At 31.7% G+C, this 16,973-nt stretch overlaps 1 protein-coding gene across 2 annotated transcripts; it reads left to right on the forward strand.

Moving 5' to 3' along the window:
- Window positions 1–2,364: 2,364 nt before the first annotated feature.
- On the forward strand, window positions 2,365–16,694 carry LOC141720464 (uncharacterized). Of its 2 annotated transcripts, none has more exons than XM_074522896.1 (18): window positions 2,365–2,971; window positions 3,275–3,815; window positions 6,191–6,439; window positions 6,979–7,058; window positions 7,904–8,114; window positions 8,580–8,761; window positions 8,890–9,135; window positions 11,280–11,461; window positions 11,606–11,699; window positions 11,782–11,838; window positions 11,939–12,073; window positions 13,286–13,351; window positions 14,092–14,205; window positions 15,076–15,237; window positions 15,321–15,449; window positions 15,640–15,741; window positions 15,972–16,045; window positions 16,138–16,323. In XM_074522896.1, exons 1-18 carry the CDS (start codon window positions 2,441–2,443, stop codon window positions 16,178–16,180), a joined length of 3,198 nt encoding a protein of 1,065 aa, XP_074378997.1. In that variant the 5' UTR covers window positions 2,365–2,440; the 3' UTR covers window positions 16,181–16,323. The 2 variants fall into 2 exon arrangements, with proteins under 2 accessions (XP_074378997.1, XP_074378996.1); XM_074522895.1 differs by having other exon boundaries at window positions 2,367–2,971; window positions 16,134–16,694.
- The last annotated feature ends 279 nt before the right edge of the window (window positions 16,695–16,973 follow it).

A 16,973-nucleotide genomic window follows, 5' to 3' on the forward strand; every position in this document is an offset into this window, starting at 1 on the left:
CAAAATTGGCTATTTTTATCATCTCTTCTATATATAATAGGAGAACAAGGGGATAAATTGATGAGATTAAAACGTCTCATTAAAAAGACTAAACTACCCATGTTTTAATATTTATATAAAACATGTGATTTGTGAGAATCGAACTTGAGATATTCTATTCACCTATACAACCTCATACCATTAAACCATATTGTCACATATATTTTTTATCATACACATAATATGTAAGTGTGCTATATGCATATTTTATTTGACTTTAAAAATAGTTACTTGAATTTCGCAAAAATAGTGATAGTTACTTGAATATTTGTACAGTTAATTTTAAAGGATTCAATTGCATATATAAAGCTAGACATAGTACATAAATGGATTATTATCTTATTTATTAATCATTTTTTATTTGAAAATATATCTCATATATTTTTAACATATTTTTTTATTATAAAAAATAATTAAAATATACATATATAATTTTTAAAGAAAATATTGAAAATAGAACCGCTTATATATATATATAATCTATATTAATATTATAAATTTAGATAAGTTTGAATTATAATGAGTCAATTCATTTTAGTTTATTTCGAATTTGAAATCAGAACTTGGCTCATTATTCAAAAAATACCCGAAAAATATTGTCACATTCTACATTTAGTAAATTTAAATTAAAAGCTCAGCGATAATATCTTACCAATAATGTAAATTTTTTTAATATCTTATGTTAATATAAATTAATGTGTTTGAGGTCTTTATAGGATCAAGTCAATTGATTATTTGTATTAAAACTACTAACTTCACTTGTAGTGCATTATTATTTTTGGGACTTATTCCGATTTTAAAAATATTCAAAATTTGATACGAGATCTCGCGAGATTTGTTAAAACTACGATGATATATTAAATCGATTTATTTTTTATTTTTTACTTTAAAAAACTAACTTTTAAAAAAGAATTCTTTTAGATAACCAATATTCACTGATCAAGATAATATAGTACAAATATTTTCAATTATTTTTAATATCTTGAATTATTCAAATAAAAGTTATCTCTATACTATATTGTAGCATTTGATTCAATGCATTTTATACTATTTAAATAAAATATATTTTGGTCAATAATTTGAAGGAATTATCCAGTTCAACTAATATTTATAAAACTTTATCGAATTGCAAAATATTTAATTTTAGGAGAATAGCATACAATATTGTCAAATTATTATATGAAGAAATATTAGAGTCGTAATGGAAGAAATTTAAAAGGGTTTAAATAAAGATATAATTACAATTTTTCCTTCGAATTCTTGGAAAAAATCATGAATATAAATAATAAATCTTTACAATATATAATTTATTTTTATGTTAGAACCATGATTTATACTCGGTTGCGTAAAAAATAGATATGGATTGTTTGTCAGTGATCATGTGAATACAATATATAAATTATCGCAAATTATTTATAACATAATTTTAATTTTTGAATAATTATAGATGCATATTATTTAAGTAATCGATTGTCTCATTAGATGTTAATAATGATTATACATGCATGTAAATAATTGAAACCATCATAGTTTACTAAGAAATGTAATATACGATAATTTACATGTTGACACACACATACAACTTAATCTTATTTTGTTAATAGTAAATGAAAAACTAACATTTTTCCATATATACATAGGTTGAATTTCAAAAACCAGCATTTTTCATTAAAATCAACTTTTATATTAACAGTATTGTAAAATTTACATTATTGTATATTGTAATTGCAAGTCATTCTGACTTCAGTTATGTATTTTTTATCTTTTTAAATTGAGTAAGTTAATTGTAAGTTAGTAGTGAACTGAGTAATAATATAGACCAATACATATAATTTATTTAACTAAAATTTAAAATTTTGGGTCAACTCTGTATTCAACATATATGTTAATTTTTAGTTTTTTATTTGTAAATATACGAACGACATTCTACATATTAAGTTTAATCGTTTTATTTTAAACGTATATTGATTACCATGTTTATATTGATTTATTAAATACAAATTATACAACACAAATAAGAATATATATATATATATATATTGTTTAATAAGCTATATTAGAAACGTTGGTAATGTCTTGTATGAAAATAATACACATTGATAAACAATCAACTTATTTTTGATATACGTTAAATATTGTACAACATTTATAAATAAAAAAATAACTAAGAACATTATAATTGCATGACGTATAAAAAAATCTAGAAAATAACCCGTGCCTCGCACGGGTTATTATGCTAGTTTTTTCTTAAAAAAGTAATACGGAAGAAAGAAAATATAAAATACAATATTTTTAATTATCAAGGTCCGTCGGAATCTAAAATCTAAAATTCCATTAAAAGTGAAAGCGGTCGTGACCAAAACCCTCCTCATAAACCCTAACTAAAACCAATTACACAAAAATGAAAACCCCAAAAGCCTCAGAATCAACAATGGGAGAAGAATCAGAATCACAACACCACCACCTCTTAACAAAAGACTCTGACATCTGTCAACAACTCCTCACTCGTTACTCCAAATCCTCCGCCGCTCAACACCGTCATCTCTGCGCCACCGCCGCCGCCACTCGCTCCATCATTCGCTCCCACTCTCTCCCTCTCTCTCCTCTCTCTTACTTTGCCGCCACTATCGAAGCTCTCTCCGATACTTCCAAGAAGCTCGACGCCTATGCCGTTGCTGCGCTTTCGTCGTTTTTGTCGCTGGTGTTGCCGTTAGTTCCTGAAAAGGCGATTGGAAAGGATAAGGCCAGGGAGGCGGTGGAGGTGCTGGTGGAGTTTGTTGGGAATCCGAGTGTTGGAGGTTCCGCGCCGAGTGTGAGAGCCTTGGTCAGGAGTTTGGGGATTTTGTTAGGGTTTTGTGATTTGGAGGAGTGGAAGGATGTTAAATTAGGGTTCGAGATCCTCGTCAAGTTCTCCATTGATAGACGTCCCAAGGTATTTATATATTCACAATTTGCAATTTGTAGTTTTTTCAATTTTCTCTGTTAAGCTCGAATGAAATGAAATATCGTATCATGATTTATGTTTTTTTAGCTTTAATACTAATGTCTTTTGTGTTTGTTAGGCAATTGTAGTTTTTTTAGTTGCATTGAGTTTAATTTGTTACAAATGTTAGCTGTGGAGGACTGGAGGTGCTGGTGTTCTTTTTTATCTGTTAAATGATATTTGAGTCGTGAATAGTATAAAAGGAGCATGCACTGATTGTATTTATATGCTGGTTATTTTTTTCTGTTGTAGGTTCGTAAATGTGCTCAAGATTGTGTTGTGAATGTTTTAAAAGCGTTAGAATCTTCTACCGTAAAACATAAGGCGAGCAAATATGTGTTGTCTTTGTTCAAAACTTGCATGAAAACGATGGGTGATTTATCAGCCGCAAAATCTTCAAATGGATCTAAAGACACATTGCCAAAGGCGGAACAACTTGAAGTCCTGCATATGTTGAATTTACTAAAACATCTGCTTCCTTATCTATCTGCTAAAGTTAAGTTAGAAGCACTTTCAGAATTGTTAAAGCTCGTGACGTCCAGGTTCTCAACCCTGACCAGGCATATTTTTGATGTTGTCAAGACAATGATTGAAAGTATCGAGGGTGATGATATTGTTTCAGAGGTGGATAGACTTGTAAATTTACTTGCATCATATGTATCTCGTCGACAGAATCCCTCGGACACAATTTTGTCTGCAGCATATTTGCTAAAAATTTCTATGAACAATCTTCATGTTAAGGAATCAATCACATGGAACAACCATCTTTCCCTGGTATTCCGCTCTCTAGGAGGTAAGCCTTCAAAATTAGTTTCAATAACCTGGACAATCTAGTTATTATCATTTTGTTAAACCACAAAGATTAATTGCTTATGAGTAAATTATTGTTCTTTTTTATTTGATTGATTAGTGTTTAGTGCAAAAAGTTTCTTTTTCCTTATAAAACAAAAAGACAAATATTCTGATGTTGAATGAAAATCAGTGACAGAGTTATGTAAATATACGTATAGTAGGAGAATCTGAAGTAAATTAAAAGCACTTAGTCTAGTTCTCCAGGATGTCTCGCTCTCGACAGTTATGAGAGGGATGGTTATTCATTGCACTTAACAATGATGGTAATTACTAATATCCCATGCATCTATCTTTTTCATTCAATTTTTGTGGATTACATAACTATTAAAAGAATGAAAACCTTATTCTAAATGATAACTGAGATATCTTAAATGCCAATATGTTTTCATGTAGAACATAAGAAACAATCTTTATAATGGTATAAGAAGGGTCCTTTCAGTATTCCTGCGCACCCTTGTTATACTATGGTACATTTAAATTTCAATATGCTGTAAAATGATTAAGTACTTCAAATTTGCAACTACAATTATTATTTATATGTTGGACTTGGATACATTGATACGTCATATAGTAAGGTTTTAAATATTATATGTTTATCTTTAATTGTACGAGATAAGTAAATTATTTGGAATTTTCTAGAGCTAGGATAATCATGTTAGTTATTTCCAATTTTACTTGGAGCAGGAATATAATTTTAAATTTGTTTGGATTAGTCTAGGTTTATAATAAAAATGGGCCTGATAGCACATTTATCGAATAATTTTTTTATTATATCTCTCTTATATGGGTTGCGATCAATTAATTCTTTCTATTTTCAATTCTGCAGTTGAATAATTATTGTTGTAGTAGTTCTTCAGAACACCAAAATTCTTTGCCTCAAGAGTTGTGGATGCTGAATCACTCCACATCTTATATAATAGTGAATATTCCAATTGGTTAATCCTCTTAATATTATTTATTTTATTACTTGTTAATTTCTGCTGTCACTACTCACTAGGTTATGTCGATACCATCCTTGGTCCAACGCCAAGGATTCGGTTATACAGTATACCAAACTGAAAGCAGTACTACAATGGGCATGCGTATTTCAATGACTGAACAGTATCTGTTCAATATGCTTGGCATTTAAGCACAAAATTGAATAGGATTTAATATATCCGGTTGGATGTTCTCAATGATGGGTTGTCCTCAAGATTCATTTGATTGCGTTGTATATTAAGGATTTAGTGTTAAATGAATTTAATTTCGTTTATGATATGGATTATGAATTATGTTGTATTAGATTACTTTTAATAGGATTTTATAACCCGGTATCATTTGTTATATGATCTCAAAAGTGTGAAATCAAGACTGCCATTATTTATGCGTGTTGTCTCATGCTTTATTTATGCCTAGTTTAAAGTGTATCTAGTGTTTTGTTTCTTTTTTATTTTTTGGTTTGATATAAGAGCATAAATTATGTATTTCGCTTTTTAGAGGATGGCCAGGGGTATTATCCAATTTTGTTTGTCACATAGTTTTTCATGGTGCTGTGTCTAAATTTATGTTATTTTTCTTTTAAGTTATTTGCATCATGTGATTTCTTTACACCTACTAAAAAAAGCTTTGTTAATATCTCGAGATTTTAGGAGAGATGATAAATTAACATGGAATGAGAGCTTAGGTTGTTAGATGACTCGATTTTGTACCAGTATTTAAATAATTAATTTGTAAACTAAGGTTGGATAGGCGTGCTTCTAGTGATTCACACTTCAACCCAAAATTGGGTTTTCGAGTGAGGGGGTGTGTTAAGGTATTATATGATCCAGTAAAATCCTTGTTTCTTTCTTGAGGTTTTAGGAGGTCTGGTAACCTAACAACTCTTGCTGGTGCTTTTGTGGTATTATGTTGAGAAACAAATAGATTGAAGGTAAGGTATTAAACACTTTTTTTGCTTCGGCATATTTCTCATCTTGTATCACTTCAAATGTTTTCTAATAAAAAATCGCATTAATATCAATGAGAAGTAAATTAAAGACCAGGCCTTTGTTTTTTTTCATTGTTATTCTGACTTTAATCCTATTCCGGTATATAGGCATGATTGTAAATAATGATACTATATAGGTACTTCGTTGCAGATCTGAATTATAATGTTTCTATGCTTAGTTTAATATCATTTGATCTTTTATCTAACCCGTAGCGCTCTGGTGTAGTAAATGATTAGAAAGTGATTATTGTTAATGTCATCTTAAATTAGCTCAGCATTATGTCAGAATCATCAGAAACCCTGCATTACAACCTTATACAATAATTTAACTTCAAATCTGATGTGTACAGGTTTGCTGACTTCTGAGGGCACAACTGCATCACATGCTTCAGATTATTTAAAAGAGATTATTAATCTCCATATTGATGTAAGAAATATTGTCACAACTGAAGGTCAGTTGGTTCAAAATGAAGATGCATCTAAAATGGATTCAGTTGTGAAATCTGTATGTGCTGTAATTGGCAATCGGCTTAGAGCTTCTGAAGAAGCCCCCAGTGAGCATATTTTGGCAGTCATCTCTGTTTTGTTCTTCAAACTTGGTAAGTCAAGGCATAAATGGTTTTTGCATAGTTTTTGTCACAAGGAGGAATCATTTAATCGTCCTGCAAATGATTCCTTCATTTATCTTTGGTTTTACTTCATTTCTGTAATTATTGATTTTCTAAGGTCCAAGAGAATAGTGGTGAGACCCCCTGAAAAAATGTGTTAAATGTAAGTTCGCTACCAACAATATTTGACCAATTGGCAGCATGCAATTGTCAATTAGCAATTGGCCTCTTCCACAGGCAAGCATTGATATAAGTGAATCTTCTTTTGAGTAGAAAGCTTCCTTCTAAAATGCCTACTCCATGAGCAGACTATTACTTGTGCATAATTTTATTTATGTTGCATTTAAAATCTAATTGCACAACGGATAGGAGGTGGTAATAATAGGACGTAGCAATATTTTAAAATTTTTAAGATTCTTTCTAAGTTCTCTCTCAGTAGTTTTCTTTGCAGGCTGCAGCTACTTAATATATATTTTCATTTACATAGTAATTTTCTTTGCTTTCTTACAAACTTGCCTTGACGAATTCAGGCGATGTCTCACATTTGTACATGAAGGATATTACATACAGACTGGCAAACTTCATGACAAGTGCTTCTGACACTGAGAAGGTATGTGTAGATTACAGCATCACTTATAAAGGATTATTTCATATGATACATTTATTTTTCTTCGCTTTGTATAAAAAGTGTATTAAGTATCAGCTTCATTGAATTTGTTTTATCTTGATAGAGTTTGATGTTTTTCCACATCCCTGTTTATTCTGTAGTTCTTTGCTATAATTCTTGTATTGCTTGATAATGACTTTTCCTCTTCACTTTCGGGGTTTTTTATTCTCGCAGCTCTCCCGTAACTACAATCCAAGGAGATTTAGTTAGCATCGACCATATCGGCCATTTATATTTGTTTGCATTATAAACGCTGCCTTTCCATATGATGATATGATAAAATTAGGATTCACGAAAGAAGTGGCCACTTCAGAACACATCTGTAATATGCTCATGTGGTATATTGAATTATAGGAAAATTGTGAACTTTTTCAGTGAATGCCTTAAATTTTTCCTTTACTGTTTTGCAATATTATTTAATTTGTAGTTAAAAGAAATCATCATATTTATGTCACTCTTTCGTTGCATGTCTGTATAACAGAGTTGAGAATGTTGGAACTGCTGAACCCCAAAAGCCAGACCTTTTCAGATCTTATCATGTCTCTTTTCTCACATATTTTAAAATAAATCTTTCATTCTTTTGCACTTTGTTATATTGTCTTTAGCTCATTTATTTCTTCTGCATCTTATTGTATGTTTGCATTGAGCTCAAAGGATGAGCTCACTCTTGCTTTATCTTCATCTGCAGTCATGTTATCAACTTCAGATTTCGAGAGTAGACAGTTATGTAATTTCTGGAATTCTTATCAATTAGTCAAATTGTATCTAATTCTTTCAATGTATTGCAGCTTCAGGTTTGTATCGGGGCTGCTGTTATTGCTATGGGGCCAGAGAAATTACTCGACCTGCTACCAATATCCCTTAATGCTGAAGATCTCACATGTTCTAACCTATGGTTAATTCCTATCTTAAAGAAATATATTACTGGAGCATCGCTAGGGTTCTTTGTAGAGCATGTTGTGCCTTTGGCAGAATCCTTTGCGAGGGCTTCACATAAAGGTATTTGCTCAATTTGTTGCATTAATAAAATTCAAAATCATTATATCATTGAAGTGTGCTTTATATATCCTACCTAAATGTTGTACTAGTTCTTATGTGAGTGTGACACATTGCTTGCGTTGTTGACATATTTGCACTCAATATATATTTTTTTAGTGATAACACTGCTTTATACATATGTGGTATTCTTCTGAGCTCTGATGATCTTTAGTACATTAGGTAATTGAAATTAAAAAAAAGAAGTGGAAGTTCACAATGGGATCATGACCTATGTAGTTTTTCAAGGTACTTAAGATTCAAGGCCTAGGGATGTATATGTTGTGAAGTTATCCAACAAGACAGAAGAGTAGGTTATGAATTATTTATTATTCTGAAGCATCTATTATCCTTTCTGTATGTAATTTTAGTAATGCAACACTTTAATATATTCTTGTATCTCCAATGTCAATATGCTCGTTCCTCCAGTCAAAAAATCCGTATTTCAGAAAGAACTGCAGGCTCATGCCCATGATTTATGGGGATTGTTACCTGCCTTTTGTCGCAATCCTGTCAACATGCACAAGAATATCAAATCTTTGGTGAAATTATTAATTCCTTTTGTCAAAGAGGACTCCTTTATGATCGAAAACATTGCCATTTCATTGCAGGTTTGTTTTAGGAATTTTTACCCTTTGATGATTTTTAATTGGCTTTTTTATAATATCAACAGTATGGACTCCTTGATGCTTGTTCAAAGTTTTTTTTGTTCTTACTTCTAGGATTCTTTTTGTGGCAGGAGCTCGTGAACCAAAATAAAGGTGTAGTACTTGGTTTGAACAAGGGACCTGGTGAACTTGAAAAACATTCAATGATGGATGGAGCAATGATACCTAAAACAATAAACTTTATGCAACAGCCCTCTTATTCCAAAAAAACAGCTGAAAGAAATCTAAGGGCACTGACGTCATGCTCTGAGAAGTTGCTACGAGCCTTAACAGATGCTCTTTTTACTGTACCTCATGATAAGCATATGCATTTAAAGGTGTTCTACTTATTCTAATACTTTTTGTTAATTAAAGGTTCCTAGTCCCTACTCTCTTTTTATATATATTTTAATTTAGAATTTCTACTTATTAAAACCTATGTTACTGATTAGTGGCATGGAAGAAATTTATTAAAAATGAACTAGTTGTGTCAGGAATGCCCCAGTCCCATAGTACTAGTAGTCATATGCTTTGTAGTCTGGTTTAGCAGTGTAGTAGTATGTGTCTTGTGTGCGTGTGCTGTGCTGTATGCTACTTAGCTGTTACTTAATAGGTGGAAGGGTCGTAAGGGTATTTTAGTCTCTACTGTTGGAAGTCTATAAATACTGATTGTAAGCTGCACATTTCAACTACGAATGAATATATGAAAATGGCATTTGCCACCAAATCTCTCTCCCTCTCTCTCTCCCCCCTCCCTCCCTCGCTCTAGAACTAATTCTTACTTTCTCTCCCTAGGGTTTCTGAACCCATTCTATCTCTAATCTCTCTAAAACTGTCTCTTCCCCATTTCTTTGCTAAATCTTTCTGTTTCTTATCTGATTCCTCTCTGATCTTCTCTTTAATCTCTGTTTCTATCTGTTATCTACGTAAATTCTACAATCATAAACCAGAAAATACCAAAAATAGACTTCAAAGTCACTAAACTAGGTCAGGAACTCATCAATTCCTGACAAGTTGTTGCCTGTTTTATTCTACATATACTTAGGGGGGTGTATTCAATCAAGATTTTTAAGGATTTTTAAGAATTTTCAAAGTCCATAGGTATTTAATTTAGATTTTAAAAAATCCTTCAAAATCTAAAGGTATTCATTCAATTTGGATTGTAAAAAATCCATTAAAATCTGAGTGTATTCAATTTAGATTTAAAAAAATCTATCAAAATCTTAGGGTATTCAATTTAGATTTTAAAAATTCCACTGAAATATGATGGTATGCAAAAGTCCATGGATTTTGTTTTTTTTGAAAAATATGTGGATTTTGATGGATTTAGTAGTACATTTTTAATTGTTTAAAATCTCACCAAAATACATGAGATATTGAAGGATTTCTAAAAACTTCACAAAATGATTAAGACTCTCCAAGATTTTTTTATCAACTCCGTCAAAATCCGCGAACATTTAAAATCAACGAAAATCTTGTAAAATCCATGGATTATTATAAATCCTTCAAAATCTCAATTGAATACACCCCTTTTAGCTTTGTTGAGATCAAATTTGCTTAATTATGTACTTAATCAATGTGTTTGTATTTCTACGTTGTGATAACTGATAAGGACAAACTTCATTAGTATGCTTATCAAGAAAATGAGGAAAAAAATAAAGAAATATTAGATTCAACTGTTTTTAACTTTTAGTATAGAGAAAGGATAAACTTTTATAATGTGAACAGGCGGATTGTGATTTTGTCGCAATTAAATTTTTTCATATTAAAAAAAATAATCTGTGAAATGTAGATTCAACTGTTTTTAACTTCTAGTATAGAGAAAGGATAAACTTTTATCAGGTGAACAGGCGAAGTGTGATTTTGTCGCAATTAAATTTTTTCATATTAAAAAAAAATCTGTGAAATGTTCAGATCCTGTTAAGTCTTGAAGATAAGTGGTAGAAGGAGCATAATTTGTAGTCAATACATACATGTGTTAGTCCATAAGCTAGGTGTTGTACTAGTTATAGTGTATGTGATCAGTCTAGCTGTAGTGAATATGTTTTTGTCTTTACATAGGATATGATAAGAATCCTGTGAACAACATGATTTTCTGCTAGTAAATTCTGTCCACACTTGACATTTAATTGATTTCTTCTATTCCATTTTTTCCTCACAGATCATCGTTCTTTTTCTTCTAGACGTTTCTTGTTATCTTTTACTGATTGTTGAAGCTGAATTTAGGGCCAGATAGTTTCTGATGGGACAGTGGAAGAACCATTAACTTTATATTGTATGGTAAATTGATCGATAGCAGGTTAAAGCACTAGATAATAGTTTATAAGCTTCTTTTTTAGTTTTAGCCTCAATTGATTTATGTGTTTCAAAAATTAAACATTTTTTTCGCATGATAGGTGATTATCAGTCTTTCCCTTTATTTTCGCAAGCAACTCGATATTTAAATTCTGTTTTCAAACTTCTGTTATCTTGTTTATTTCAGGTTGCAATTGGATGCCTGGCTCCCATTACTGATTCTTCGGTTACGGAAAAAATCTTCATTTCATTGCTCGAGAAGTTACAGCTTGCTGATGTCTCTGGTGGCGAGAAACTGAGTAGTCATGGAGATGATTCAGCTAGTAAAGAAGAAAACGTAATAAACCCCAAAGATATGGATGCCAATAGGTATTATATTCTTAATTGAATTTCAAGTCACTTAATATGAGAGAAGCATCTTTAGTGGTGATTATGGTTTTAGCTTCTTAATTTTTAGGTCACTGTATAGCGTCAATTTGTAAATAATGAATCTTTTTATTCTGATATGTGCAGATGTATTATGCTGGAGATAGCCTACGCTATTGCTGAAGGCGCTAACAAGGATATAGTTGAACAAATATTTAATTTGATCAAAAAAACTTTTCAGGTAATGTGATGATAGAGTACAGTAGGAATTCTTCAATATTTTTGGCCAAAAGAGATGTGTAATTACATTTTGTGTCATTCAGGAAGCTGACGAGAGTGGTCACTCTGAAGCATACCTCACTCTGAACAAAATTTTGGAGGTTCGCATAATTTCTTCAGACAGCTTTATTTAAGTACTTTAACTCGGCACACAATGGCTGTGACAAAATGGAAGTCAATTGTCATTTCTGTTTGGTGCAGAAACATCCTTGGTTTTGCTCTTCTAGGTTCAATGAGCTAATGGAGCTATTGGTTGGTCTCAAATTACCAGTAGATCTTATATCACTTAGAAGTCGTTTTTCGTGTTATAAGACCTTGTTGATTTATGCAATAAAGGTTGGTAACGCTTCTTTGTTCAATCAATATTGCAGGTGTATACCGGTGATTGTATGGAACTAAATGACCTCATAAATTTGTTATATAATTGATCTCACCTTGGTCACCGCAAGTAAATTATAGTTTTAATTGCCTTGCAAATAATAGGATCCCTCTTGTTCTATTTGACATGTTACTTATATTTTGAAAGTGGTCTACATGGTTGATTGTCTAATGGAAGCTAGACTTAAAAGTATCTCAATTGTGTTATACGGTTATACGAACATCTCATATAATTTTGAGAAATATAATTATGTCTTGTTGAGATATCAGTATCATTAAGAATTTGACCGATCAAAATAGTGTCCACGAAGAATGGAACCTGAGTACCTGACGCGCATACACTGAATATTTTTAAAGACACACTCATGATATAAATCATATACTATACTATAATAACCGGAATGGGGTATAATTTGGTTCAACGGTTATATCCCCTAATTATGGTTATTAAAATAATAAATAAATAGTGTTATATATTCGTTAAACTACTAAATTGTTAAACTACTAGACATGCTCTACTTATCCTACTAAACTATGACCACAATTTATCATATTATTAAAAAATAAATAAATAGTGTTGTATCTCCACTAAACTACTGAATTGTTAAACTATTTGACATAGTCTACTTATCCAGTTATCCTACTAAACTATGATCACAGGTTATCCTATAATTTTAGTTATAAATTTATAATTATTATATATTTATATAAATATTTTAAAATTATAATATGACGGGATAAATAAATTTTTTCATTATTATTGGGAACCCGTGCATTGAACGGGATTTAAGCTAGTATATATAGTTGCACTATACAGAAACTACCGTAAAATTTGAACAAAGTTCAAGCATCAAAAGATTATGTACCAAGTCGGAATAAAATTTTTAACCCTCTTTCCCAATTTTGTTGTCGATACAAAAACTGACTTCTCAGGAATCTGTCCATTTTAATATTCGAACCGCTCAAGTACACCCTTTAATATAAAGTGTAAAGGTTGTTATAGTAGTGGTGGTGGTGTATTAAACGTTATTATTTGGATATCCCCTTTTATCACATATTATGTCATGTGGTATTCTTGATTAATGATCGTCTCATATTGGCTTGCACTTCCAGCTGTCTACAAATGTCTGAAGCTCAATTTAATTTTGCTAACCTATTTTTTTTTTCCAGACATTGGACGATGAAGACAAACATACATTTATTATACTGAATGAAATTATACTCACATTGAAAAATGTAAGGAACACAGTATCTTGTTTATAAGTGTACTATGTATATCTGGTAAATTTCTGTGCAAGGGTCTCTTCATATGGGAATGTTCATCGATCATCAAGCCTGAATTAGCTAGAATCTTGCTTGTGCATTAATACATGTTTTTTTAGAAGTTATGAATCATGTTCACTGCCCGTTGACTGGTAAGAAATTACTTTATCTACTATCTGAGTTCCCTGTATATACCAAAGGTGTTTGGTTATCATAATTAACAAATCTATATATCTTTTTTGTACTTGAACCACACATGCAAACTTGCAGTAACTGTGCGTTGGTGATAACTAATGACTTATGTTAGCTGTCTGGCAAATAATGTTCTCTATTTGCTGTCATTTTTTTAATATTTTTTTTATATTGTCCTATATTTATGTCAACAGTAGTTTTCCTTCTTTTTCCTATCATTAGCTAAAGCCATGTCTGTTAAAATAACGCTCGACAGGCTCAAGTTTCTTGTTCATGTGTAGTAAATAGCTCTCTCCGGTAAAAATATAAGTTCTAATGCCTACTTTTTAGAATTGGTTATCATATTGTCACAACTTTAGTATAATCTTTTATGCATGGGGATTCTTTCTTTTAAATTTTTGATGCAAGTGCTTGCTTAGAAGCTCATGGATTCCTAAAAAGTTATTCTCCTTTTTTATTATATTGAGATGCTTGTTTTTTGCTCGCATGGACTACTAAGGCATGTTTTGCTCTTTCTCCAGTCTGATGAAGTTATTAGAAAAGCTGCTTATGATATCCTCCTAGGTGTTGGTTCTGACTTGCAGTGCTCGTCACCTTCAACACCAGATGGACCTTATTACAAACTCATCAACATGGTAATCCATCCTTTGTCTTCACTGATAATAAATGGCTGAAAAACACTCAATCACGAATACTGGACAGCAGTTGAAATTTGTGATTTTGCATGCTTGTGGACATGAATTCGATATAGATATATGCACTTTCATGTAAATAATTACCAACTGAATTTCTTGATTTCTAATTCATATTGGAAAAGTTATCTACAGAGTTAAATGTCTTTACTTTTTTTTTTCTTTACTCACGATAAAAAGCTTATAACAGCTTTTCTTTCTAAAAACTATTTTTTGTAGCATGTAGATTTAGTCCCATAATAATTATTAGCAAATTAGCATCCATAGCATTAGCTTATTTCCGAATGTATCTCAAGTTCATGATTAACCTGTATTGTCTCTTAATGAGGCATATTGGGTGCTTTTATGCTTCGTTGGTAATTGTGGACATTCGAAATTTGCTGCCCAAGGCTCTACAGGTTCACATACTAAGAGCAAATCTTAAGCGTATATAATTTTTGTTACTTACCTGATGATACTCTTAATCAACTTTTTTTAGTGACAACATCATATGTAATTGGAAGTATCAAGTATGTTCAAAATAGTTCGTAAGAGGGTTGAAAGTCAGAAAGAGTGGGTTTCCTGTTGTGTGTTAAAAGTTTCTTCTTTTTGGAAGTTGGATCAAGATTATATAGTACATCGCGCTAGCGTATACGTACACACACTGATTGTAAGAAGACTAGTTTGCATAATAATTTTTGTACTGAAATTGCTATCTCCATGCATCTGAGACTACGTATAGTTCAAATTACATTCAAAATTTGGTCCATTCAGAATCTTTGCTACTGTGTATATATCTTCTTGAGAACAATATATGAATAATTCATCTGGCAGATAATGGGTTATCTCTCGGGTTCCTCTCCTCACATAAGAAGCGGAGCAGTTTCTGCACTATCTGTACTAGTGCATAATGATGTGAATCTCTGTCTCTCGGTTCCTGATCTGTTGCCATCTGTACTAGAGTTGACACATAGTAAAGCTATTGAAATTATTAAAGTGAGTTGGTTTCTAATCGTACAGCAGTCACTAATTCATTTGATATCTAAACTCTCTTAAGCTCAAATTTGCACTTTGAGCAGGCTGTTTTGGGCTTTGTGAAAGTTTTAGTATTGACTATTCAAGCAAAGGACCTGCAGACATTTCTCACTGAAATTGTGAATAAAGTACTCCCATGGTCATCCGTATCACGACATCATTTTAGATCAAAAGTACGTTCCTTGTACTGTTTTTTATGCATGTGTTATTTAGCATTAATTTGCTGTCATTTGGATGAAAATATGGGAAATAACGAACTAATTCTTGGCATGAACCGATGCATTTATCTCTGAAACTTGTAAATCATGTTAGCTTGTAAATCTTCATTATCTTTACTGAGAAGTGTTTTTTTAAAATTCCTAGGTTACTGTCATCCTGGAGATCATGATGCGGAAGTGTGGTTCTGCTGCGGTCAAATTACTTGTCCCTGATAAATACAAAACCTATTTAACGGAAGTTCTGGAGGTATTTATTCTTTCCTATCTATGTTGCCATTTAAGAAAATGCAGATTCAATCTAGTAAGTATGATACTGAGAAGGTGGTAACATGTCTAGATTCGTTTTTATTGGACTTTGGCTAAATATACCGACACGGCAATTCTGTAGGATGAACCAGTTTTACTTGTCATGTGTGTGTGTGTGTGTGATTGTGATGAGTTATTTAAATTTTCATGGTATAACCTGTTGAATTGCAGAATCGCCGTGGCAAGTCGAGGGAAAGTAACAATGCGGACAGTGAACCTAAACTTTCAGAATCGGCTGTTACAGGGTATAATTTATTTCCTCAGGATATATTACTCATATGGCTGTGCAGTCAATTACTTTTACTCATCATTCTCATCTTCTATATGACTTAGGCAGCAAAAGAGGAAATACAATGATTCAGATAATTCATCCAAGATAGAATTTTTTGCTGAACGTAGAAGACAGAAAAGGGAAGGCAAATTGAAAGGCAATGCCAGTAACACAAATGAGCGGCGTTTAAATGCTGGTAGGGGTAGTGGGGGCTCTGCCCTACTAAGTGGAAAGAGGAAGATAGAGAGGAAAAACGTAAACAGAAGAGGCGAAGCACAACGCCACAGATCTACTGGGGCTAAGTATTCATCGAAGCTTAGCGACCCAAGTAACAAAAGGCAAAAAAGATAGAAAAGGAGACATCAAAGATAGTGGATGGTCTTGATCAACTGGTGGAAAGTCGGTTTGAGTCTTTAATAGAGATGGAGAGCTATTCGCCATATAGTATACAATCTATGGAATAATCCTGAGGTTATGCCATAGCAGCAATTTTGTTAGTTTTAGTTTATAAGAATTCCTGCCTATCTTAAGAATCAACATAGGCAACTGCTTCCCTAGAGTCCAGATTGTAATTTATATATAGAAATATGCATAAATCATAATGTAAGATTTGGTTTTGACTATGCATTGTATTGTTGTACTCTTATTGAAACTTTTCTTCTACTTGTAGGAAATATTACTCCACTCCTCTCTGACTTGCCAACTTTTGCAGTACACCAAATTTAAGCGAGAAACAAGATTTATGTAGGAAACAAATGTACTGGATCTGTTTTGCTTACCTTGTAAATACCTTATAGAAAACAAATTAATAAAAAAAATTAAATATTAAAATTTTAAATAAAATTTTGCTAATTGAGTATTAAATTAAAAATCATAACAAGTTAGGTGTAGTGAAATCATGT

This window comes from Apium graveolens, chromosome 4 (assembly GCF_009905375.1).
Source record: "Apium graveolens cultivar Ventura chromosome 4, ASM990537v1, whole genome shotgun sequence".
NCBI classification, from domain to species: domain Eukaryota; kingdom Viridiplantae; phylum Streptophyta; class Magnoliopsida; order Apiales; family Apiaceae; genus Apium; species Apium graveolens.